Consider the following 27,468-nt stretch of genomic DNA (forward strand, 5'->3'; position numbering starts at 1 on the left):
TTTTGATTTTTTTATTCTTTAAATTTTCAGTTTTTATTTCAGTTATTTTTTTTTACTAATATTGTTTGTGTATATGTGCTTTTGTAATTTCTTTTAGGTTTGGTTTTTTCTATTTAGCTTATTATTATTCATTTTTATTTCAGTTTCAGTTTTAGAAATTTTAGTACTTATATATTTCATTTAGTTGATAATGCAATTATCCGAGTAATTCTGAGTTTTTAATCTAATATTTATATTCCATTTTGCTATTTTTATTTTATTTCAAAGACTTTTTATAATGTATTATTAATATTCACTTACTGAAATGTTACCAAATAGGTTATTATTTTCAGTAGTTTCAGTTAACAATCGCAACACTGTATTTTGCAGAACTTTCCAATTGTTTATGTCCATACAATGGGGACCAAAACAACATTTTATGGACAAAAAAAGAATACACTGACTTTTTGACTTCTGTATTTCACTCAGAAAAGAAAATCATTAGTACCGAAATGACGGTGAGTAAACAATGACAAAATATTCATTTTTGGGGGGTGACCTATCCCTTTAAGAAATCAAACAAGCGTTTTCCTCATAAATCCTTTGTTGGATACAGAATTGGGATTTACTGACCTACAAAAGCTATCGATGAAACACGTCTGTGGTACAGTGGCAGTAAAGCATTCGCTGCAGTCCAACAAGAGATTTGTCTCACTCTGTTATGTCAGGATTCTGAGCAGACGTCAGGGGGACGTTTTGCATATAAACCCCTGCATATCTCTGCTATGTGACTGTCTAACATTTGCAGACAGGAGCCAAATGTGATGGCGCTGAATGAGCAGTGGGTCAGTGGAGCAGCCTGCTCACAGTTTACAGACCCAACACTAATCCCCTGCTTTCCCAATTTACAACTCTCATCTCCATGGAGCCGAAAAAGCGCCCTGAAGCAGACAAACCATACTCTGACCACTTTCATTCAGAGGCCAAAATTACCCACACCTGCCAATGGTGGGTGTATTGGGAAAATGTATAGTCCATTGAAGTATATTTCGCATTATTGATTTCTATACCTGCAACAATGGGATTATTTGTGACAAACAGCGCAGGTTATTGTGTCATTCGAGATGATTCAGTCTCTGTCTTGCTGTGATTCTGATCTGCATTTTTATTATTTTTGGAAACTCATAAATCCATTGAATATTACACACATTTGTTGTCACACAGTTCTGGAAAAAAAACTTCTTATATGAACCTCTGATTCACACTGAAGGAAGAGTTCATTGAGGTTGTGACAGATGTTTAAGTAGACGGTTAGACTTTCAACTGAATCGCTCGCATCACTTACAACAGTGAGGGTCAGATTATCATTCGTTCAATCCGGCCCGTGCAATTTTGCAGTTTCCAATAAAGTTACAGGCCAACTGCCGAGTTTTATTTACAGGCCAAACCCAATCACGTTTCGGGCTTTCTGAGTGTTAATTTCGACACTGCTTGCATACACAACCATGCAATCGTTTGGGCTCAGTAAGATTTTCTCATGCTTTTTTAAGAAATCTCTTATGCGCACCAAGGATTAAAATATTATTCCAATTTAAAATAATGGTTTTGTATTTGAATATATTTTAAAATGTAATTAATTACTGTGACACAAAGTTGAATTTTCAGCATCATTACTCCAGTCTTCATTGCACATGATCCTCCAGTAATCATTCTAATATGGTGCTCAAGAAACCACCATATTTTGAAAACGGTTGTACTGCTTAATATTTTTTGGAAAACATGATACACTTTTTTCAGGATTCTCTGATGAATATAAAGTTCAAAAGAACAGAATTTGAAATAGAAATCGTTTGTAACTTTATAAATGTCTTTACTGTCACTTAGATCAATTTAATGCATCCTTGCTGAATAAAAGTATTAATTTCTTTAAAAAAAAAAAAACTCACTAACCCTAAACTTTTGTACAGTAAAGTATATTCATTTCAGACAATCAACGATTAAATCAAAGGTGCAGAAATGAGCCCAAATGAAGGTACAGAAAGAGTACATTCATGAATTACTAATGGCAAATACATTACCTTAAAAATAATCTACTCCATAAATACACTGAATGCAAATACAGTCTGCATGACTAATGTATGAGGAGGTGGACGTTAAGAAGCATCACAAGACTATGACTATGCATGTGAGGTGACAATTAGTGCTGGGCGGTACGACCAAAAATTTATATCACGGCATTTTTCAAAATTATACCGGTTTCACGGTACATGACGGTATTTTTTTTCATGCATGACCGGGTGTTAACCATATTTTGTACTGATTGAGAGAGGAAATACTGCAGTATATTGACTTAGAATGCCCTATTTTACTGTCATGATGAGTGAATATTGTCAAAAAATACCACACTAAATAGTGACTAAAAATAAACACCAGTATTCGGTATGAACCGGTATACCACCCAGCACTAGTGACAATCATCAAAAAGACCAACTTATACACCGACTAATCAAATGATATTAAACCAAACACGTACCCTTGTGTTTTCAGATAGTTTTGAAAATCGAGAATAGTGAATAAGTAGGTCATGAGCTTTTTGAATTTCAATATTTTATGTCAGCTCTCTGTGGAATAAGAGCACTTCTGCTCTGACGGCAAAACCGCTGTGGATTGACTGCGTCTGCGTCTGTTACTATTGAGGATATTATGATTATGCAATATGAGCTCATTATCTGGGATGTCCATTCATACTCATTTTTGCTTGCTTTGGGACATTCAATACCTGAAAATGAAAGAACACATGATGAAGCTCACACAGAACATAATTATACATGGAACACGGAAGTCACGTCCTGAGGCAAATTTTCCCCATCTAAAAAGATTACTGAGTAGATGAATATCTATAATCTTAAATCAAGTAACAAATACAGAACATGGTTAAAAATGGTTCCATTTGAGAAGGCTTTGACTGAATACTGACGATCACTCAACAACAATCCATTCGCAAATCAGATCCTCGGTGGATTTCAGAGTAAATTAGCAGCTTCAGGCTATGGGAGCAAATTAACTTTTCATCTGATTTTTAATCACTCTGAATAGAGATTCTTTAGCTCAGGGATCTCTCTTCTCTTTTCATTAAGTTCACTTCAGAATGTAAAGCTTCTGGGTCAATGAATACAACTTATATCCAGATTCGTTTTCAAGAAAGAAAAGAAAATTCTAGCACACAGTCTATTAGACACCCGTGAGTAGAGACTAGGCCAGGTTTTAACCCTGTTAGGTACAGGTGAAGAATTTCATTGCACTTATTGTACTGTATATCCATTCTGTGTGGACTGGCATAAAAAACATTTGCTTTTTCTGTAGTAGCAAGATGAACATCTTTCCAGCTTGGGTAGCATGCAGATCTGACTGGTGTGAAATGCTTAATGTACCATATGATCCAATATATCTTAATCAAATAAGCACAAACACAATGTCATGTGCTCAAATAAATCTTCATCAAATAAACAACAACACAATAATGCAGAATAAAGCCACATGCTCAAATAAATCTTCATCAGATAAGTGCAAGAAACTACTAGACTTAATTTATCAGTGTTAGGCTTACTTGGGCTAATGTCAAATTAAAAAGTCCACGGCAAAGAAGAGGAAAAACTTAATGTGTTTAATGTGCATTTTCAAAACTTTTACCAAAACTAGCCATTTCTCCTCATTATGATGTCAGGACAGTTGTATCATCCTGACATTTTTGACTTTCTGCCACCCAAAAATGAAAGATATTAAAAGTGACGTGACGTGACATGTGGCCAAGTATGGTGACCCATACTTGGAATTAGTGCTCTGCATTAACCCATCCAAAGTGCACACACACAGCAGTGAACACACACACCGTGAACACACACCCGGAGCAGTGGGCAGCCATTTATGCTGCAGCGCCCGGGGAGCAGTTGGGGGTTCGGTGCCTTGCTCAAGGGCACCTCAGTCGTGGTATTGAAGGTGGAGAAAACGCTATACATTCACTCCCCCCACCTACAATCCCTGCCGGTACGAGACTCGAACCCGCAACCTTTGGGTTACGAGTCCGACTCTCTAACCATTAGGCCACGACTTCCCCCATGCTCATCATTGAGATTCATTCACGTCACTGTATGTATAAATCAAATTTATTTCTGTATTTTCTAATAATTTAATAGATCCTGTCAAAAATGAGTTCATAAATAAAAAAATTTACCCAGTTTAACCAAACTTTATTACATGGCGCTCTGAAATGCCTGATTCTGATTGGTCAGTTTTTCTCTGATAATTGTATTACAATGCAGACGCGCACTCTCGTTTCACAAAGATGCAACTTGTACCATCTTGCGTCTAAATTATCGACTATATTAAAAATGAAACTGGAGGACTTCAGTATTAAAGGGATACTCCACCCCAAAATGAAAATGTTGTCATTAATCACTTACCCCCATGTCGTTCCAAACCCCTAAAAGCTTTTGTTTGTAGAAGCATTTTTTTAAATTTGAACTAGCACCTCATGTCTACACCACGTTATGTACGAGAAGCTGCAAAAGACACAGGCACAAGTGGAATGCAAAAAAAACCATGGTGACATTAATTTTTAAGTAAATATTATGGGCGATATGTTGCGTCACCAAAAATGATTGAGGTCATGTACATATATTGTGCGATAAGTCGATATATTGATTATTGCGACAGGCCTATGTGTGCTGCTCATTTCCTTGTCCTAAACAACATCAAAAACATCCATAAAATGGAAGGATTGCTACTTTAAACTCTACTATACCCTCCTTGCTCTCCATTTAAAAAAATGAACTGTGTCTGCCCACGTATTGTGTGGTAGTTAGAGAGATATTGCTCATCGATAACAGCTGACACTTTGACATTTTGTTAAATGAGATTCTGAGTGTTTACAAACCAAATCTGTTTTGTACCCTCATCTCTGCACTCAAAAATAGCATGAATTTAAATCAATATGACGGCACTCATCAAACTGGCTAATAATTAACATTAAGAGTACAATCCATTTCACCTCATTTTATTCAAAATGATCACTCAACAAGACAGAGAGACAGATGGATAATTAAATTGTCAAGCAGATGGCAAGTCCCTATTGGATACCTGATAATTTTACCATTTTGACCCCCTCACAAGCCTGTGGACAAAATCTTGTCATTTCATCAGAGGCCATATGGAAACTCCCAGTTTCCCATCACCTATAAATTCATTGATTCAGAGACAGTTTGTTCTGTCTGTCGCTCTGCAAAGCTGACAGGCCACAGAGCCGACGCTGTCTGGCATGACTGAAATTGGTCAGGTTTGCCGTGCTTATGTAAAGGCTCGGAAAGATGTCGCAGATGCCAGAGGCAGGTCTTGGTCCTAATAAACAGGGACGGGGGAGTGCAGCAAGTACTGAGGTCTGCAGGACACACATCACATGACCCCAGGTGCTTTCTGGGATACATGGCTGCTGTATTTGTATGGAAAAAAAGTAGCTGGTGGTTGCATACTCGGGTTAAGGTCGGAAAAACTGCGGAAGTTAAAAATCTCCCACATCTATAGTCAATGACATATAAGAGGGTCCACAACAATAAAGAAAAGGAAAAACCTGGTTATCATCATCAGTGTATTCATAATGGTTTCAAATGGCTTTGAAAACTATCAATTTCAAGGATAACTGTATAAAATACCAGACTAAAATGTAATGCAACCGTCATATAAAAAATTACATTTTCAATACACCTTGAATACAGGTAAGTACACTTCTTAAAATGTATTTATTTATTTATTTGTTTGTTTATTTAAAACAATTGTTCCCCAAGGTAATAATAATAATAATAATAATTCCCAATTACCATTAAATTTGTCGGGAGCATTGTTATTCTAGTAATATTGAGGTAGTTTTTATTAATATTTTTATATAAAATTTACTAATTTTTATTTCAGTCTATAATTTTATTAATTTTATTTCGGTTTTAGTTTATTTTAGTACATCAAGGTAAATGAGAAATGTTTCCTGAGCATCAAGCTAAAATAAGTTAATAAGTTATGTATTTTATTTCAGTTAACATTTATTATTTTATTTCAAATAACAATTTTTTTGTTTGTTTTAGTTTATAATTATTATATAATATATCATTATAATCTGAACTAAACTTGAAGATGTGTATTCAAGTCATTGTATATGTATGAATTGCATTTTTAATGTACTCTTGAATAAATTAATAGCACCTTAAAAACATACCAAATAAAAAAAAAAATGTACCCATTCCCTGTAGTGATTTAGAGTATGGGTCAGATTCACTAGTGCATCCTGTGAAAACCATAAATAGTGTATTTCTAACAGAACAAATAGACACTAATGCTGTGGCAAGGGGGGCGTGGTTTAGCGAGGTTTGCATTATCACAAATGCGTTGCTACTATAATTTATGCACACTACTTTCTCTACAAAAGCTGAGGGGGTCGGCTTTTTCCTGCACAGTCCTGTCATTATGGCTTGCAACATGATTGACAGAACAAAACAGAACAGGAGCTAAAGTGGCAGTCCAGCCATGTATTTTCTTCACATTACAGCAAATAATTTACTCACTGCCCTTGGGCAAACTAAGAATCCAGTGAACAAAATTGAAACAGGATGGATTCATTAGATTAGTCAAAGCAGGGTCTAATTCACAGAGACATCCTCACTCACTTGAGGAAATATCCATGTCCTTACTTAGTCGCAGCCTAAGTCATGCGACATGCGTGTCTCGGTGCAGTAAACAATTATTTCACTCCCAAGCTCTGTATCTGCTCTGAGGTGTGATAAATGAGCTTTTACTCCTCACATCCATCAGACAGTCCAAACAAACAGGAATGGATGGTGTGTTTTCAGGGTATGGCTAAGCATCATGTAGGCACTGTTCGTAGTGTATCTCTAAACAGATGGTTTAATAGCATACTAGACAAAGCAAAACTCTCATATGATGTTCCACAGAGAAATTTCCATGCAAAAGGTAACAAATATTAATTAATCACTACTCTTAAAGGAGTTATGAACTGAGAAATTGAAATTCCCTTGATCTTTTGACATAAGAGTGATCAGTGGATGAACTTTATTCCTTTGTTCACTTAATTTTCGGCGGATTTGTTTACAAACAAGGCACAATTCGACGCAGGATTTTCAGAAAGATTGAAACTGAAAGACGATGCTGTGCCGACTCTATTGGATCCAACGGTAATGTCGAACCACACAAGTGTGAGTAACTGATTTTATTAGGTGCTCACTATTGCTTTGTCTGTTATTACAGATCGTTTAATATGTACTGAGTATTTATGCGATTTTAACCTAAATCACAGCAGCGTCCATCTGTGAAGGATGTAGGCTGTCAAACATACACAACTGTTAGCCAATCAGTGGGCATTTACTTCCGAGTCTACAATCCACCATGCCTATTCAAACAGAGCGTCCCGATGAAGGGGGTCAAAACAAGACAGAAAATAGCCTATTACTGCTGAATTATGATGTTTTTCTAGGTAAAAATCTTGATAACATTATAAGTGGACCTCAGAGAACAGAACAAAATAATTTAAAAAAGACCGTTCATAAACCCTTTAAAAATAAAAGTTCTTTATATAGTTCCATGAAGAACCTTTAACGTCCTCCATGGATGACTTTCCATTGCACATTACAAGGTTCTTTACATTATTCAGATAAAGAAAAATGCTTCTTTTAAGAACTGTTCACTGAAAGATTCTTCGGGGAACCCAAAATGGTTCTTCTATGACATCACAAACCCCCCTTTGGAACCTTTATTTTTTAGAATGTATAATAAGTGATTAAGAACAACATGATGGTATCATCTATAAAATCATACTCAAAAGAAATGCGTAACTATTGTAATGTTTCTCCTCCCATGTCTTGTTGCAACAGGTCCGCCATCAAGGACCTTCTCTAAGAAATAATGGGTATAGGAAAAACTTCTAGAAGCACACTGACTCACTCTATATAACATGAGAATGTAATGACTTCTAATGACAATCTAAATGACTTCAAAGGACGTCTGCAGACATAATTAAGCATCTGTTTTTCTTAATATATTAATGACAGACTGCACTATGAAGTTTTAAAAAAAAAAGATGAATGTCCTTGCAGCTCTTCTGAAGGTCTCAGGTGGTGATGAGGTGCTGATGCAGATCTCCAGGCGGAGATTTGAGACAATGGCCCATATGTACTAACAGAAAGACTGGAGCATGACAGACAAAAAATGTACGATGGAAAGAACTAAAATGTTTTTAAGGCATTTTGACTTACAATACTACTCTAGCATCTAGCATGCCTTTCAAAACCTAGCTAGACAGCATTATGGGCACCTATTAAGCACCTATTTGCATTCTTACTAGTCTGTAATACCCGAAAATGCTGTGTAGTTACTAGACAGCTCACTAGGTTTGAGCCTATACGTTCTCAAATGTTACTTAAGATCATTCTGCGAGAGAGACTTGATAATGCTGCTTAAAGAGACATCATTTACACCCTGGTGCTGTTCCAAATCTTTATGACTTTCTTTCTTCTGTGAAACATAAAAGGAGATGTAAGGCAGAATGAGCCTCAGTCATCATTTACTTTGATTAAAGTGAATGGAGTAGACTGCCTTACATCTTATTTTGTGTCACACAGAAATAAAGAAAGTAGTGCAGGTTTGGAACAACAGGGTAAGTAAATAATGAAAGAATTTCATTTTTTGGTGAACAATCCCTTTAACTTTTGCTGTGATTGAACCGTTTATATTGTGTTGATGTAAATGGAGAGTAGCAGTTGACCAAATGAAAGCCATTTCAACTCATTTATTCCCTCAGACTGTTGCAGTGCACCTGTTCTCGGTGCACTTTAATGGAAAGGGAAGCCTTTAACTTTAAATAATATGACATGACTGTAAAACACTAGTGTCTGCGGCTTTATTCAAAAAAAGTATCATCTTAATTTGATTAATATCATCAGCATCATGTAGCGTAAAAAGTAACAGACATTTCAAAGCGCGCACATTTGACACAGACACATGCTCTTACCTTCAACAGCCCACACAATCCGTATTATCCATAACAAACGAATTATATCCATAATTGCCGTGAATTTGGGCATTTGACTGTAAAGACCTAGAATATTCATTGAAAACTTGTCCGGCAGGCCATCTGTGAACACACTACGATCACAAGCACTCGAATAAACCCCATCAGACTGGAAGAACTAAAGCAAGTTTGGACGAAACCAATGAAACGCAGACGAGGGGGCAGGAATGAGTGTACGACGAGAGTGATGCTCAACATTCAACAATTACTAATGTCTGCAAGATAAAACCAATAATAATACTCTATATTATATTATTTAATATTATAATATTGTGATAAAATCAGATCATATTATATGTGATAAAATATAAAGTATAATTAAAGGAAATTATTATATAAATGTATTAATTTACTTTCATTATACAATTATTTTAATTAAATAATAATACTTTTAATTAAATAACAATACTTAAAACAAAAATGTTTCAAAAAATAAACAAACAAAATTCCTAAAACTGAAAAAAAAATATCTGATTATCTGAACATTTAAAAAAATAATAATAATAATAATAAATTGCTGTTAGAACACTAAGATTTAAACCGCATTTTAAAAATTAAAATACATTTTTATGGATTTATTGATATTTTTCCCTGTACATGTTAGCATCTGGCAGGAGGATAATGTCTATAAGGTTAGTCATTTAATCAGTATTAAATGACTAATATCTAAATAACGTAGGCAGTCACACAAAAGACACCGTGAAGGCACTTAAATCAAAATAATTATTCATTTCGAAATTTGAAATTAGCAGCACTCTTCTACTGGATGCACAAGACAATTAATTTGGCCGGAATTCACTTGTTTGATCAATGACACCATAAATTCATATTATACCAACAGTGCCCCCTGGAGTTTGGGGGAAAAATGTATCTCGGTGCAGGGGGGTTGAGGGGGTGAACTGATAGAGTAATGCATGTGATCGTCTATCAAATAGTTCTCTAATCCCTTGAGTCACTTGCAATTTTATCGTTTTGAAGATTACAAAGCTGACAGATCACACAAGGGGCTGGTGTGAAGAAGATAAATGGCCTCGTTTCTCAACACCTCCACTCGTGATCTTTTAACTCCTGTGAGAACCTCCATTAGTACTTCAGCCCTCATACATGGATTATTGTACCCCCGGTGAATTTACCTAGTGTATCACTGGATTTCAGATATCATTTCAGATCCTGAATAGTGGAGCTGTTAGCATAGTTGCAGTTAAAAATGTTATTTTTTTCACTATAGAAAAACATTTTACTTTTAGTACATTCTGTCCAAAAGATCTTTGCAGGAAGAGCAAATAAAATGAATACAGATTGTAAATCACTGACACGGAAGTCATAAGACAGTTTTGTACTGCACATTTACTTGGAGGAAAATCATAATGACTCATTAAAAATAGAGCATGATTATACACATTTCTGTCAATTTCCTAACGGCACACAACAAAGCTCTTAGCAAGAGCAAGAGAGGGAAAGACCTCAGGAAAGAGAGAGACGGAGAGTTAGGGAAAGAGAGAGAGCGAGAGAGGGAGGAAATAGAGCAGAAGAATATGGAACTGACATAAAGGAATCTAGGATAATTCAGTCTCAAAATGAGTGAGGATTGCAAAACGGCAGACTGGAGAATCCAGGGGTCGTTTCCATGGAAACTCTAAATTCATAATACTGAAAAATAGCTTATTTTTTGTCCTGAATGGTGACTAAAATGTTTAATTCTGCTTAATAATTTGAATTAATTACATCTCACTGGGCTTTATGGAAATTGTCATTTCATTTTTTTTTTTTTTTTGGTCACAAGGAAACATGCCTACAGTATCTTCTCTTTACTTCCACTCATCTGTGTCAGGGATGACTGGGTTATTTTGGGAAGTGACCATGTGTCTGTCAGGCTCCAGTGTTCAGTCATAGCAGTCATAGCATGGAGATGAGCCAGTTTACTACTAGCTGAACACTTCCATATTTAAATATATATTAAAATATTTAAAATATGTATTTATAATTTATATACATTCATATTCATATATATTCTAAAATATTTAGAATAAAATATATTAACATATTTCAGATGTAATGATATTTACTTAAAAAATACAAATATATTTAATATAATAATATAAATATATTTATTTAGAAAATATTCAATAATGCATATTTGAATAAAAAATACATACACATATAAATGTAGAATACAAAAATAGAGAATGAAATTTTTCAACACATTTACCAAAATTAAAAATATGAATATAAATACAATATTTAATACAAATATTTAATAATACCTGTACAAATGTAAAGTTCTGAATTATCAATACAATCACATTACTGTTTGTATCAGTGATTCAGCACTAAAGTCTGAAACTAAACAAGCTCAAAGAAGGTCAGCGACCCTTAAAGAGGGTCAGTGCGTCTTGCTCCAAACTCTCCCATGAGAGCACAGACCCACAAAATACTCTCTTTTGTGAGTGTAGAAACCAACATGACACCCCACTGTGCCATTTTGACGGCTTCTGATAGTAACACGTCCTGATACGGGTCTGGCTTTCTAATCCTGCTGCTCTAAATTGGAAAAATTGACCTTGCTCACAGAGGTGACTCAGATCTGCTCTCTTTGACATTTCCAGGACTTAGCAGAGTTTTCTGTTAAGATGAACAAGGCCTGGAGGATGAGCAAATATTTCACGAGTAATTTAATATCTGGAGCATGCACATGGTCCTCTGTGAATTAGGCTCCGGAAATAGTCGGAGGGTATCAGTTGACAGCACCCCAAGTCTTCAATATTAGGGAAAGTCATCAAGGAGTGGCGTGGGCTCAAAGAATGTATAAAGAAAGAACAAGAATAAGCAAATGGAGTAATGAAAATAATATAATGGTCTGGGTAGCTAACAGGCAGTGCATAAACTCTTCCCCCATCTCGTGCTACTACATTTTGGTGTCACACAATGGATTCTGTCAGGTCTGATTAACAGGTTGACATATGTTTATGTTATTAGATATGGGATCGTTTGGGCACAATAAAACCACCATCAAGCAGTCACAGCTTGTGCAGACAGGCTGATGGTATTGATCTCACTATCGGTTTAGACATGGAGCCCGAGGGCAGGGATCTGGGGAGCAGCTCACTGCCACGCTTCAAAAACAGGAGGACAAGATCAAATAAGTAGTTCAGTCGAGCAAATGGCTACCAGTCAATAATTCTCTTTTTACGGCACTGATATCCACTTCATGCCTGATTCATTATTGAACTGGCTCCCAGGCACGCAAGCAATGCTTGATATTGTGTCAACAAGGCGATTAAATTATTTTATAAAGGCATATGCTAGTTTTTTCTCAAATATTTGCAAATATTTATTTTGAATCAAGTCATTCTGACTGTTGCGGGTCACTCTCTAATGGGGATTTAGGGAAAAACAAAACAGGTATAAAATAATACAATATAGTTTGCTGCCCTCTTGTGACAACTGTTGAAAAAAAAAGCAAGATTATCTGCATGTTCAGCCATTAAATCATATTGTGTTTCATGAAACACAATGTGGTATTTGGCCTGTAACAAATGTTTTTTTGTAAGAAATAATATGATGATATATGAAATATATAAAACTAATTTCTCAAAATAAGATAAATAACAGTATTTCATACTAATCTATTAAGACAAATAGATATTGTCCAAATGGTGTTCTGCGTAATTAATTAACAGCATTTTACATTAAAAATCTTTTTTTTTTTAATTAAACAAAAAATGACATTATTATATTATATTATATTATATATCATATCATATCATATCATATTATACTATATTATATTATATTATATTATATTATATTATATTATATCAATCACTCAATCAATAGCAGAAAGGATTTTTAGGATTTAAAAAAAAAAGTTTAAACAGAAATGTTATAAATGTTATGAGTAAAGTTAGTAAGTTTTCAAATAATATATCTAAAAATTATATAAAATATAAACTGAATGAATAGAATGGATTTGTAAATGTGATTTACAATCTAATATTAATCATTTCGTTTAAAAATTAAACTAAAATAATTCTGACATCATATTGGAGAAAGAAAGAAAGAAAGAAAGAAAGAAAGAAAGAAAGAAAGTTTAGGATTGTTGAAAAGTTTAAACTAAGAAAAGTTATGAGTTAAAATGAAAAAATATATATTTAAAATAAAAAACATAAAATATAAAGTTTAAACTGAATGAACAGAATGTATGGGTAAAGATCAGGAGTGAGGCTTTAAAGAAGGATGTCTTCAGATTATGACGTGCAGGCCTGCAGTTGGCCGAGAGGATGCTGAGAAATCGGTGCATAGGTTATCGTGAAGATTAAAGCATGGCTGGCGAGTGGTTGATAAGCTTTGGTTATGTCTCTATGTTATCAGCTTTAATGGAATTCCACTTTGAATGTTTTTTTGTTTAGTTTTTTTAAAACAAGCCTCTGCATGGATAGGCATAACAGTTGTGGCAGGATCATACGGAACTCTGATTTTGTCTTAAAGGAGTAAACCCTGTGGTAAGACATCTTATCATTTATCCTGAGAATATTACACCACACTAGAAAATACACTGGAATCAATGTCATGAGCAGTACACAATGCTATTAAATTTTTTTATCATGCTTATATAAAATATTACAGTGATTGGTGGAATTTTTTTAATGATTCTTGTTAAAGATTAAATATACATTATGTATGTGCAATATATGTGATGTGACTAGCCCTTATATAACATTCAGAAGGTTGTGTCTGTGAAACTGTCCTTTCTAATTAAGCCTGCCAGAAAAGGAGTCCACCAGACTGCAGAGATGAAAGTGAAATGGACAAAGTTAGGAATGGTTTTCTTTCTGCTTCTCTCCTTTGTAATGACGGGCTGTTTCGTTTGGCAGTGCAGGCTTCCCAAAGCAAAACCAGGTAAAATGATCCAAATTAAAAGGGCTACTACACTGTAGAAAGATTTGGGAAGTGTTTTTTTTTTTTTTTTCAGAAATACCTAGACAGCACTTACAGCATCATGGAACATTAGCTGCATCAACAACAATCAGCATCATTACATTTGGCTTTTCGATCTCCATGTGCTTAATTCATCGTTTGCAGGAGATGTCTATGGATTACCCAGAGCTCGACATAGTAGCTTGTATATTACTGTGTGCTGTAAAGCCTGATTATTACTGGGGGAAAGGGAAAAACAACTTTGTGTAAAATACATGATTATGGACCGAACACCCGCCCCCATGCTCCATTACATGTCAAATGCACTATATTATATTATATATATATATAAATGTCATATGAGTGATTCAGGCATTAACATGTTATTTTATGTTCAGCCTCAATGTTTTGTGCCACCTTTAACTCAACGACAACATATTTGTTGTTGTGTCAATCTGACAGTATATGTTTACACATATTAGTCATAGCCTACATATGATCTTTTTACTTTACAGTGGATATAAGAATTGCAAAAGAAATGAAAGTGGAGAAGATGTGCCCACGTTTCCCTGAGCCTGTGCCATTGCACAACCCGATTCCTGTCCTTATGGAAGCTTTGGACAAGGTCAGACCGCTGAAGTCAAATGATGAGTAGAAAATGTAAGTAATTTACAAGTTCTTTCTGTCTAGATTCCTTAGAGAATTCTGATTAGAACCGTCTGATACTGAAAAAATATGTTTGACAACTATTACGAATATGATTTACTCCAGGTAGATGTGCTTTTCAGGACCAGCATTGATGCCACAAAACTGCCAGCCATCTCTGCCATTGTAATATTTAATGATTCTGTATTGTGGAACGGGAACTTTGGCAGAAGGAATGGAAGTGACCCCACGTCTCCCCCAACAAATGAGTACACAGTTTACCGGTGGGTTATAGTGGCTTTGCACAGTTATGATTTGATGATTACGCTCTACCTTCTCTTGCTTCAGGGCTTAGGGGTGTTTCACAACGAATTAAAGGGGTCATATGATGTTCCTAAAAAGAACATTATTTTGTGTATTTGGTGTAATGAAATGTGTTTATGCAATTTAAGGTTCAAAAAACACATTATTTTCCACATACTGTACATTATTGTTTCTCCTCTATGCCCTTCGCTTTCACAACGAAACACACAGCGCCTGCATGACATGGCGGCAGCAACAATACTACAGTGAGAATAAAAGTTACACCTTCTTTCTTTGCGTGAACATTTGGGCGGCGTTATGCAAATCTTCCCACATCGTGACGTAGACATGTGGGGGCGTGTTAGAACGAGCCGTTTTAGGTAGGCATGGTTGACTCTTAACTTTTATAAAGAATATCTCTTTGGATTTGAGACTTTAGTCTTTGCAACTTTACAGATCTTCTTTATGCACCAAGAGCTTGTAACACTTCAAAGAGAAAGGAAAAATTGAAATCGCATCATATGACCCCTTTAAAGCTTGAATCGATCCATCACAAAAACTGTTGTTTTGTTTAAATGTCTTTCCCGCTAACAGGAAACATTCTCAGAACTGGCAACGTTCTGGCAAGGTTTTCTCAATGTTTTTCTAGTAACGTTAATAGAGTGTTCGTTCAAAGATATTAATTGGTCATTAAAAACATTCTCAAAACATTAGCAAACATTATTTAAATAAACATTATTTTTAATTTAAATAAAATATTTTTTATGAAATAATTTAGTTGAATGCTAAAATATATTTGATATTTAATTGAACATGCTTATATCCCCTTCCATTTACATTAGTTTTGCTGTTCACTTAATCTTTAAAAACATTAATAACATGGAACGTTTGTTACCTTAATGCTTTCTCTAACCTTTACATAACAATGAAATAAACGTGTGAAAAACTGGACGATTTGAACGTTCGGATAACATTCAGAAACAATGTTTTCGAAACTTAATGGGAATGTTAGCTAAATTTTCTTAGATCCTATTTTTGTTAGCAAATGTATTTGAATGGTTAGCTAACTGTGCTATAAGAGTGCACCTTGCGCAAAATTAATTTCATACTAGTGACAATACATTTCATTTAAAAGTTGATGCTCACCCCCTTTGAAATTCAAATGTAGATATACATATTTACATTATAAATATTTAGCATTACACACTTATGGCTCCTATGTGCTTCTTTTTATGTTTTTTTTTTTAATGGTTTTACCACCAAAGAATTGCAAGCCTGTCTAAAATCTTCCCCACCTTGATGCTTTACAAACTTTGGGAGGATGGAAAAGTGGATTCCTTGGATGACCTTCTGGGGAAGTATGTTAAGAGCTTCACCATAAAAAACCCTCTGGGGAAAAGAAGGGTTCATGACCTCAAGTCCATCGACGGCATGAGCAGTAGAGAGGCTCGAGTCCATGTCTCCTCAGTTACCCTGAGAAGGATGGCCAGTCAGCTGTCAGGTGAGGACCACAGTATCTGTAACTGACCTCAACGTGGTGTTTAGATCAGTAAGAGATGATTAGCATGTATATAAATTAGGGCTGTAAAAATAAAGAAGTTGAAACCTGTAATTAGATCAACTGTTTTTAGGAGTTTCCACGGCTACCCTAATCAGCTCTATTGCCTGACATGACTTGGGTTTGCCTCTAGTCTAGGATTAGACACAAAGGAATGGCCATAACATACTGGACTCAGCTTACCCCATGCTCATGCTGATGTTCTTATAATGTGCCAAAAATAGTGGTGCGGATTATTTTGGTACACTTAACTGCATTCAGAAATAGCCTTTAAGTTGATTTAACAGGAAATTTACATTGGAATATTTTTCTGGCATTAGAAATCAGTATGTAATGAAAAACCATCTGCCTTTGAGATATTGAATACAGTATTGAATAATGCAAACAAATAAAATCAGATTAATATATATATTAATCTGATTTTATTTGTTTGCATTATTCAATACCGGACACATCAACCTATATTTGATATTTAATTGAACATGCTTATATCCCCTTCCATTTACATTAGTTTTGCTGTTCACTTAATCTTTAAAAACATTAAGAATTTAATGACACTTTTAAATCTTTATCAAATATATCAATTTTTCATAATGCACATTATTGTAGTGGTTTAGCACTCAAAATGACTGGTTTTTAGTTTTTAGTGTTTCAATTTTTTATTTCATTGAGACAAAATAGTATGTATTTTTAATATCTGGTATTTTTTGGTTATCAGCCATAACATGAAAATAATCAGCTTGAAAATGAATATTAATGCCTCAATCATATAGGTCCTCAATCATTTTACTTTTAAATGGCAAACTGGTAACATTATATATCAAATAAATGAAAATGTGAAAAACTGGATATTTCGGATTCATTTTTGACTATAGGTTTACCCAGGCGGCTCAGGGCAACTACTTTACTGTGGAAAGGCAACACTCAGGCTACTGTGGGTTTATTACAAGATGATGTTCTCGTGGCTGACCCTGGAACAAAGTAAGCTAGTACAAGTATATTTTCCTCTTCAAACTTGTATTGAGAGGATGTTTAATGAATGAAAGGAGGTGTAAATAATTGATGACAGCAGATGCAATGAATGCACTTGTGGCTTCTCCCTGGAGGAAGTAATTCTAGCCCTCTGCTGTCCTCAGATGCCACTACAGCAACCTGGCCTTCTCCCTGCTGGCCCACGTGATGGCAGAGAAGGTAGCGGGGATGGATTATCAGTGATGGGTGTCTGAAAATATCCTACAGCCGCTTAGAATGGAGGACACTGGATTTGAAATCACCTCTCAAATAACGAACCGGATGGCGATAGGAGTTTACTCAAGCGGGCGTCCCGCACACCTCTATGACCTTGGCTGGTATAGACCATCAGGGCAAATGTACTCCACACCTGCAGACATGGCCAAACTGGTGATGATGCTTCTGGGCGCATACTCCTGCCCGGTTCTCCAGCCTGACACCCTCAAAACCATGTTAACTCATCTGTTTCGCTGTGAAAATAGTTACTTTGCAGATCAAACTGGCACACCGTGGGAGGTAAAAGAACAGTTGGACTATGACGTAATCCGCAAAGATGGACATTTAGATGGTTACTCGGCCTCAATCTCCCTTGTTCGTCGCTTGAAGCTCGGGTCGGTCCTCCTAATGGCTGGAACCAAACCTGAAGATGAGGATCTTGTGGCTAAAGTCTACAGTTCACTCATCCCTGCCATGGAAAGTGCCTTCAGAGATGCACCTCATGTTCTCATCCCTCCTCCGGACCCTGTTCCCTACATTGGTTACTTTACTTATAACAACATAATGTTCTATGAGATCAAAGCAGATGCAGATGGAGTGCTGTCTCTGGAGCAGACTGGACCTCAAGTCGACATCATGGTTTCCATGAAGTACAGAAGTTTGAAACTCAGTTATCTGCAGGATAGGGTGTTCAGGGTGGTGTTCGAGAAGGAGTACCCCTGTCAGCTGAAAGTTAACGCTGCTTCTGTGTCTCTTGAATCTCAGGATGGGCAGCTTTTTAACTTTTACATCTTTAACAAAAAGGGGCTCTCACCAGGTTTTGACGTCCCAGGGTTAAACACTTATGAAGTCACACGGATACCTCGCAAACCGATTTTCAGTGGATGAAGAAATCATTTGATCATGCTTTTGAGTTGTAAAGCTTAAAGGTGCTCTCTTTGATGAAAGTATCAAATTCTGAGGAACTTCAGCCTCTGCTTAAGTACATGTTACTAAACGTGTCTCAAGATAAGGGCTGAACGTATATGTAGAATACTTATTTCTTATTTTTATTTTGACCATTTTGAAAAAAAATTTTTTATCTTGCTGCTTGATTGTTTTCCCTTTTTTCAGAGGAATATCACTGCATCAACCATCCATTCATTTATGTGTGTTTCTGAGAAGCTTGAACTGCATGTCTTAATTAAAAGTAAAGTGTGTGCCTTTCCTAAGCATTTGCACCTGTACATCAGTTTCCAAAGTACCCAATTTTGTGTGACCTTGATTAGTACATTGCTGTGTTTTTAATTGAGTTTAGCTAGAGGTAGTTTCAGCATATTTCAACTCTAATACTAATACATTGGTTTAAACATTTTATTTGACTTAAATACAAACCAGTGTAAAGGCCTGTTCACACCTTGATAATTATAACAATAACTATAACGTTTTTGAGCATTCTAATTCTATGAGAACAGGGAAATCCATAACACACACACACACACACACACACAAAAGATATTGACACTGAGAAACAATATCATTGGAATCACTTTCAGAACTACTTTTCCCAGCTGATGAACACTAAAAACATCGACAACCAATCAGAATCCACCTGACTCTAGCATTTAAAGATGACAAAACTGCAGCGTGTGATTAATGGAATGTTATTGTGAGTTGATGTGGACGCTAATAGTTATATTTTTCTTTATAGTTATTGTTCTTGGTGTGAACAGGTGTCATTTTAGCATCTTGATTTTTATCGATAATGTAAATGTTGCTTTTTTAAATCTATATACTCTTACACAGTACTGTATCTGCACTAACCTAAACAAATAAAATACATATTCTTAACAATATATGTATATATATATACATAAAATTTTATATAAAATGTGGGACGCTACATGTGTTTTGATTGTACCAGTAAATTTGTATTCTCCAAGAACTGAGATGTTAATGTAATAATAGTCAAATATTATTTAAACTGAACATTTAAACATTAAGAGAACATTTTCATAATGTTTCATAATTTAATGGGGACATAAGCAAAACATTATTAGAAAATAGAATCATTGTTGCACTGTACAATGTAGGAAAACAGGATATACTTTAGAAATGAATTGTGACTTACCAATTGAAAATGCATTTAGTTGTGCACACAAAGTCCATCAAAGTCCTGAACATTTGAGCTAACACATGGTCTTGCTGAGATAAACACTAGCTCTAATCCGCTGTCGTTGCTGTGTTGTTTCTTGGGGATCAAGACTTACTGGATCAAGGATACTGAATTCAAGCTGAAAATCAAGCTGTACATCACTGTTGACCTACAAATCTCCAAAAATCAATATGTTAGAGGATAGTTCTCAAGTAACCATAAACTGAGCAACCGAAAAATAAGTGACTTGGAATATTGTACTTTATCTTTCTGTTATCCAGCACAATAAAAGTGTATAAAATTGTAAATCATCTTACAATTTATGATAACAAAGGATGCAGTGTCACTTTTAAAATATTTCAAATCAGGGTGAAAATAAAAGAAACAAACACTTTAGACTGAGCACAGAAGTACATTCAATGATTCAAAATTATTGGAAAAAAAAAGAAAAAGAAAAAAAAAACATTGTTACCAGTCATCCTCCTCATCCTTAAGACATTCTTCTCTTAAGATGTTCAAGTAAATGTTTTTCATCTTGTTTCTGGAATCCTCCAGCAATTACATGTACCATGTAAGATTCGAAAAAAGTAAGGAATAGCTTTAACATTAATACATTTATACTAATATATAGGCTATAATTGATTGTGATTGAGTTTACTTTCTCTACCGCACTGCGGTGAATCAACAACTGGCAGACGATCTGAACGAATTCTACTGCAGGTTTGAAAAGACACCCCACACCCGCCCTGAACACCTCTCCACACAACCATTCACACCTCCAGCAACCCCGCTCCCCCACACCTGCAATTCAGATCAGTGAAGACGAGGTGCGCCAGGTCTTCCGGAAGCAGAAAACATACCTGGCAATAAAGCTCATTCTGATAAAGCTCATTCTGATTCTCTATGGAGTCATTCAGGCTATTCCTTTTATGGATACAAATGTGTTGAAAGTGTGCGTTTAGTTATAAGAGAGCATTTTTAATTTATAAATTATTACTACATTATGATAATTATACTGCATATATAGAGGCTAGGCTATATGTCAGTCTCCGGAGTTTTTCGCATTTCTCATGAGCTGAACTGCGCCTTCAGCTGTGGACGCAAGATGTCACTGTAACATCACAAATCGGGGCCAAACCGCTCCATAAACACGGAAAGGTTTGCATATTTGATATATATGCAGCGATGGCATTTAAATCGCTTTTTTTTATATCTAAAGCCATTATTTTTGGCTGTTACAGCGTTTATTACTATACTCTTGGCTGACATCCAAGTAGGTTATGAGTTCCGAATAGCGCATTCCGTACTCTACTCGTTGCAAATTCCACTCGCCGAAGTGACACGAAAACACCCGAAGTAAAACGAAAGGTCGGTCCTGTAGGACTGCCGGAGGCGGCCACAGCGCCATGTTGAACGGAATCATCACACTCTGTGGAGATACTCTCGTCAAAGAGCAGTTGTAAACAAAGTGTTTTTCATTTTCCAAAGGGGGCTCACCTGTCAAGATCGCCCTGGCAAGAAGAGGCCAACTAGATCCTCGGAAACCCCGGCCGGGGAGGGGGAACAGCCCCCCAACCGTCAGCAATGAAGATAAACCAAAATAAGCACTAGCTGGCTAACTTTAGCCTGCTATTCTATAAATAAGCTAGCTATCCTGTTAGCTCAAGCTTTTCTATCCGCTCAGACACCGGCAACCTGCTCCTAAAGGCCCGGTGTTGACGTAACTCGCCAGCAATATTTTTTTTACGTGCACAGTTTAGCCGCTAGATAATTTATTATTGTAAATATCTGTAAAACCGTGCGTTTGTTTTGTTTTTGTTTTTATTTGCGATGAGTTTGCCGCCGAAACCAGCCGCTGCCGTCGCCGCTGGAACTGGACCTGGAACCGGGCCGTCACCCTCGAGTCAGCTGCGGGCCACCCTGACCCCAGTGCCGCTACCGCCGGGGACACCGGTGGCTCAACAGCCGCCGACACAGTATCCTTCTCTGAAAGCATCTTCCTCCATCACAAATCTGTATCTGTGGTTGTGTTTCAAAACCTAGTGAACTGCCTACCTGGACAGCATCTTTATTTCGATTAGGTGCGCATGTGATGCCCGAACCTGCTGTCTAGGCAGGCGGGCCACAAGGTTTTGACAGCGCTTGAGTGTGTTGCACTGTGTACCGGCTAACAGAATGTCAGCACCGCAGAACTATATGTTTGGTTTGATTTGGTTGTGGCTTAAATCCGGTGTTGTTTCTTACCATGGAGGTGCTAGTAGTGTAGTAATAAAACCGGAGGTGCTAGTAGTGTAGTTACAGTGTTTATGTGGCTGTCAAAAGCCGAGCTGTCAACCCGCAGCCGGTTTGGGCTGATCCAGCCGGGCCGGCGTGGCAGTGCTAAAGCTAGCTCTCTAGCTAGTCTTGCTTGAGAAATAAGATAGCGCATTTAAATTATATTTAAATAATTGTCATGATTTACTCACTCTTTATGTTGTTATAAACCAGTGATTGAATTTCCACAGCGAAACACGTAAGAAATGTTAGTCAACATGACAGCCTCTGTCACCATTCACTTTCATTGCATCTGTTTCAACACACTGACAGTGAATGGTAACTGACTGAAACTCATTCTGACTAAAAATCTCATGAGGGTTAGTCAGTTATGATATATTTATTTATTTATTTGGATGAACTGTCCCTTTAAGCCAAGACACCATATGTGAATTGGGTAAACTAGGTATCACCATACTTGTCTTGTTGATTAATTACAGCGTATTAAGAAGACACAGTACATGTTTGGTTTTACACATTTTCTGAAATGTTGTTTCATTATGCAGATGAGGCATTTAATTAAAGCCAAGATCAAAATTCTTTCGTCATTTTGTTGACGTATTAGAAGGTGTTTGGTGTATCTCTTATCACTCAGAAAATAAATCAGACCATGTTATATAAATCAGGCAAATGATATACGAACTCCTCTATAAGAACCTTCAGAATATAGATAGGAATAAAACTGTGAAGTTTGGTGCATATAAGTACTCCTGAGGTGTAGATTTGTGGTTCAGTGCATGAGATTATTATTATTTATTTATTTTTTTTTTTTTTTGAGAAAACTGCCTTTAAATATTATCATGCATTTAAATGCTTGTTATTATGCGTATTTAGTGCAATTTGGGTGAAGTGTATAGTGTATACTTAAATGTTTATTTTGGAGGGGTTTTCCCATTAGTCTGAAAGAAGACACCTTTTGTATGCAAAATATCCCAAAATCTCAAACTTGACAAGTGCATAAAAAAACAATGGCCTGTAGTGTCTTGCCTTAAAGGGGTCTTTCACCCAAAAAATGAAAATGATGTCATCCGTTTGGTTACCAACATTTCTCAGCATGTAGTCTTTTGTGTTCAACAGAAGACACACTCATACAGGTTTGGAACAACTTGAGGGTAAGTAAATGATGACATATTTTTCATTTTTGGGTGAACTAAAACATTTAAGATTATTTCACATCTTGGTAAGCCGTATGAAGGCAATGCTGCACAGATATACCACTTATATTTCTTCCTGACAGTAAGGTTGGGTGGAATAAACAGTGTTCAGGTTATGTTTTCCCACAGAGATAAACTGTCATACTTTTGCTTGCCTTCAATGTCTTGTTGATATTTCTTTATGGCTCTAATTTAAGCTTAACGCCCTTCTGTTATAACTGTCCGTGCCCCTCTGTCAGCATCTTGGTTGCTGGACAAACTAGCTGCTGTTTGACTGTGTGGGTTAAGGGTTTACAGGGTAGTTTTTGCATATCTGACTTCTACTATAACTTCCACTTGTCATCATAAGCAAGTAAATATCTTGACATGTTGGTATGGCATTTGCAGTGAGTCACTTAAATCGATGTAATTGTTTTTGGGAGTTGAAATAACAGGGCTAAAGACTAAATTAGAATATGTGTACATGGGAAAATAGTGCTAACAATGCATAATAATACAGTCAGAGACAATGATGGCTTTCTCTAGGGTTTTTTAATTATTGTGGAAGATTCCCCAAACGCATTTACAGTTAATGCTTTCTGTTTCTTTTTTTAACTATGTAAAATGCATCCCCAATGGACTGGTTTCATTTCATACTTGCAAATATTTCCTAGCTGAGAATTATCTGCTACAAATTCTTGCATGAGATCAACCTAAGCATTAGTTGCTCTTTATAACAACATGTTGGTTTATATTTGGATTTATTTTCATATAGCACTCTGATTTAGGCAGGAGGTGTATTTAGACCATGATGCACTGCATAGCTTTTTAGAATGAAACACTTTTAAAGTGTTTAAAGCAATTGAGGATCATTTTAAAATGGAACACATAGAAAACAACTGTGTATGCTGTGTCATCGCAAATGTATATCTTAGTAAATGAGACTGTAGCACTAAAAATAATCTGTAACCTACAAACCAGTTGAAACTGTGACTGTAAAAGGGTGACATGGTTTTGAGCTTGAGATTACTGTGAAAGTTTCATGGCAGGGTGCCAAGGGAAAGTTAAAATGAGCAACTAACAACTGTTGTTTTACCCCGGTTACAGTAAACTGTACATTATCTCTGTTTGAACTCTCTCTGTGTGTATGTGCCTGTGGCGCAGTGGAGGAGGAAGGGTTTCCCCGCCCTCTTAACAATAGCCTGGTTGTGCAGACAGAACTGAGGGCTGGAGATGGAAGACGCATCTCCATCCTCTGTACTCCAGCAGCATGTTAATACACAATCAGCTTCTTGTGTATGACAACCTTGTTGCAAAGGATGATGATTTTTACTTGTGCGAGAACCTCTTTTCTTTAAGGGATCGCACAGTATTGCTCCATCATTCAAAAGACAATGTTTATTCAGTAATGTGAAGTATGGTTGATACATGGAGGAATTTCGAGGACAGTTATGTAAAGTTTGAATTGTTTTTCCAGTGTGGCTGGAGGTTGTTAACTCTGATGGGAGCTGGCATGTCTTGACAACAATGTGAATTCCAGTTTGTGCCACTCAGCCCCTGTGTGCCGAACCCCAGGCCAGCTTATTAGAGGAACAGGGAAACACTACAGAATGAGTTAGAGTAGAAAAAAACAAGTTTCTTTCAGAATGTTCCCTTCTTTTAAATACACATGTGGAAAGGAGAGCAAGGCTTGACAATAAGGGTTTCACAGGGCCAGTGTGAGAGAGTTTCAGGTCAGTTGATGGCTAGATATTGGACCCAGAACTGGGTTGTCATTACGTTTGTTGATTGTGTATGTGTTTTTTAAGCCCTGCAAACCTAAATGTTTGTACTTCTGTGATGTATTGGATATTGTTGTTTAAGATATTTACAAGGTACACATTTGATTAGTTCATGCTTTCCTTAGGAATCAAACCTGTGACCTCGGTGTTGCTAGCTAAATGGTTTACTGTTTGAGCAACAGGAATGTGTCACTTATACTAATTTAAATATCAAAATATATTTAAATCAGCAAAATTAAATCATGATAAAAATTTGAGTAAAATATATATATATTCTATTGATATTACGTGTTAATTAAAATTATATTTAAAAAGCATATAATCAGCATATTTAAATAAAATATCCAAAGTGAAGTTATCTATCTGTATAGATGGTTTGTTATAGCTATCATTTAGAATGTGTTGAAAGTGAGAAATGTCCTCTTTCTGTATAGTGTAACTGTATATTTCTAGCTGTTAGTGCTTAAAATTGTTTTAAATTGCTGTAACGTTTTGTAAAGAAAATTTAAATATGTATTTCTTTATGATACATACACAACAGTTCAAATGTTTGGGGTCTGTAAGTTTTTTTTTTTTAAAGAAGTTAATACTTTTATTCGGTAAGGATGCATTACATTGATAAAAAATGACAGTAAAAACTTGAACATTGTTACAAACAAATTAAAAAAATATTTTAAATAAATGCTGTTCTTTAGAACTTTCTAATTGTCAAAGAATCCTGAAAAAAATTCATCAATGCATCATGGTTTCCACAAAAATATTAAGCAGCACAATTGTTTTTAACATTGATAACAATATGAAATGTTTTTGCACCAAATCAGCATATTAGAATGATTTCTGATGCTGACGACTGGAGTAATGATGCTAAAAATTAATCTATGCCATCACAGGAATACATTTTAAAATTGTAAAAAAGAAAACAGTTATTTTAAACTGCAATAATATTTTGCAGTATTACTGTATTGTTGATCAAATAAATGCAGCTTGAGTGAAAATAAAAGACTTCTTTAAAAAAATGATAATAATAAAATCTTACCAACCCCAAAACATTACATGGTAGTGTGCGTTGCTAAAAAAAACAACCTGACCATCTGGCCCAATTGGGCCAGCGGAAGAAAAATGCAGAGAGAATTAATTGTATATAACTAGTAAAACAAACTATTTGCATGTGGATAAATGTTATCTGCTTGATTCTGTCAGCTCTTTTCATTCTAATGTCACTACTACAGTTTCCTTCATGCATCATGTGTGTTTTCCCACCTTGTTGCTGTGTTTGGCCTTAAGTACTTTCTGCCCCAGAGTTTTCCTTAATATCTCCTCTAGGTTCCCAAGAGTGCCCCTGGAAGAGCGAATCTTCTCCACACAGCCCGTCACTGCTGTCTACAGTGTGAGTTGAACACTCCATTCTCTTCGCTGACTTTCACATCTAGATATGAATCTGTCATCATGGTGGCTTCACCTTAGATGATCTGAGGACTGCCCCTTTTGCTACAGTCATTTTAAAGGGGTCATGACATGTTTTTTATTTTTTATTTTATTGTGTTCCCTGAGGTGTAATTATAACATTACTAAAGTTTTTTGGACGAAAAACATTCAAATTTGAGTGATTTATGATCCAAATTTATGATCCACCCTGCTCCTCATCCTCTGACTGAAACAGTTGGTTTTCCTTTTAAGAGCTCAGTGTAACCGCCCACTTTTATGATTGGCTAACATCCGTTACCATTTTAAAAATAGTTTTTACATGAAATACGTTATTTACAGTTTGCTGCGTCGTTGTTGGGTCCAGAAGAGTTGGCTCGGCCTGATCTTTGAGCAGAAGTATTTTGGCAAAGCCAGCATCATACTGCGAATTGTTCTCAAAACAGTCAATGGTGAAATGTACTGAACACACTCACGTAAATTAGCACTGACGTGACTGGGACGTTCACTAAAAATAAACTGAATTAGTTTTTTTCTGATGTTGGGAACCTTCGGCAGCGTATACAAAAATTTAGTTTTTCCACAGCCAGGAACGACACGTCATCTGCCTGGCATTGCAATCTTATTGTAAAAAAACTACTCCTTTGGGTGTGACAACGATGCAATGATGCAAAAATAGGCATAGTTGTCTTGCTCTGGAGGCGGTCATATGCAAACGACTGTGCCCAGTTGACGTCACCTTGTCCCTCTGATCCAAAACGAGATGTTTTCTGAGGGTTATTACATAAATATATAGTTCAGTCATGAAACTCTAGATGGCGCATTCTGACGGAGTGTTAACGTAACTGATGATATTCAGAGAGTTTAACGACTTGGCACAAGCTGATTGGTTCATGCTGCATATGCAGCCAATGAGCTTACTGCCTTGCATT

At 36.0% G+C, this 27,468-nt stretch overlaps 3 protein-coding genes across 4 annotated transcripts in view; 2 read left to right on the top strand and 1 right to left on the bottom strand.

Annotated features, from left to right (window-relative positions):
- Positions 1 to 9,204, bottom strand: part of LOC107687404 (ephrin type-B receptor 2-like) — a 69,503-nt gene extending 60,299 nt beyond the window's left edge. For both annotated transcript variants that reach the window (XM_016484723.1, XM_016484722.1), the window contains exon 1: positions 9,044 to 9,204. In XM_016484723.1, coding sequence (XP_016340209.1) covers positions 9,044 to 9,143 — 100 coding nt within the window. In that variant the 5' untranslated portion in view covers positions 9,144 to 9,204. The remainder of the gene's footprint in view (positions 1 to 9,043) is intronic.
- A 4,570-nt stretch (positions 9,205 to 13,774) lies between these two features.
- Positions 13,775 to 18,770, top strand: LOC107687475 (putative beta-lactamase-like 1). Its single transcript, XM_074186999.1, is given in 6 exon segments — positions 13,775 to 14,002; positions 14,536 to 14,645; positions 14,792 to 14,949; positions 16,234 to 16,469; positions 17,402 to 17,507; positions 17,663 to 18,770. Coding segments are annotated over 6 exon segments (1,695 nt in total). The 5' UTR covers positions 13,775 to 13,896; the 3' UTR covers positions 18,642 to 18,770.
- A 2,456-nt stretch (positions 18,771 to 21,226) lies between these two features.
- Positions 21,227 to 27,468, top strand: part of LOC107687460 (eukaryotic translation initiation factor 4 gamma 3-like) — a 38,953-nt gene continuing 32,711 nt past the window's right edge. Inside the window, exons 1-2 of the mRNA XM_016484818.1 lie at positions 21,227 to 21,863; positions 26,414 to 26,501. Of these exons, the coding sequence (XP_016340304.1) occupies positions 21,718 to 21,863; positions 26,414 to 26,501 (234 nt within the window). The 5' untranslated portion in view covers positions 21,227 to 21,717. The remainder of the gene's footprint in view (positions 21,864 to 26,413; positions 26,502 to 27,468) is intronic.

This window comes from Sinocyclocheilus anshuiensis, unplaced genomic scaffold (genome assembly GCF_001515605.1).
Source record: "Sinocyclocheilus anshuiensis isolate Anshui unplaced genomic scaffold, SAMN03320099.WGS_v1.1 scaffold1114, whole genome shotgun sequence".
Lineage (NCBI taxonomy): Eukaryota > Metazoa > Chordata > Actinopteri > Cypriniformes > Cyprinidae > Sinocyclocheilus > Sinocyclocheilus anshuiensis.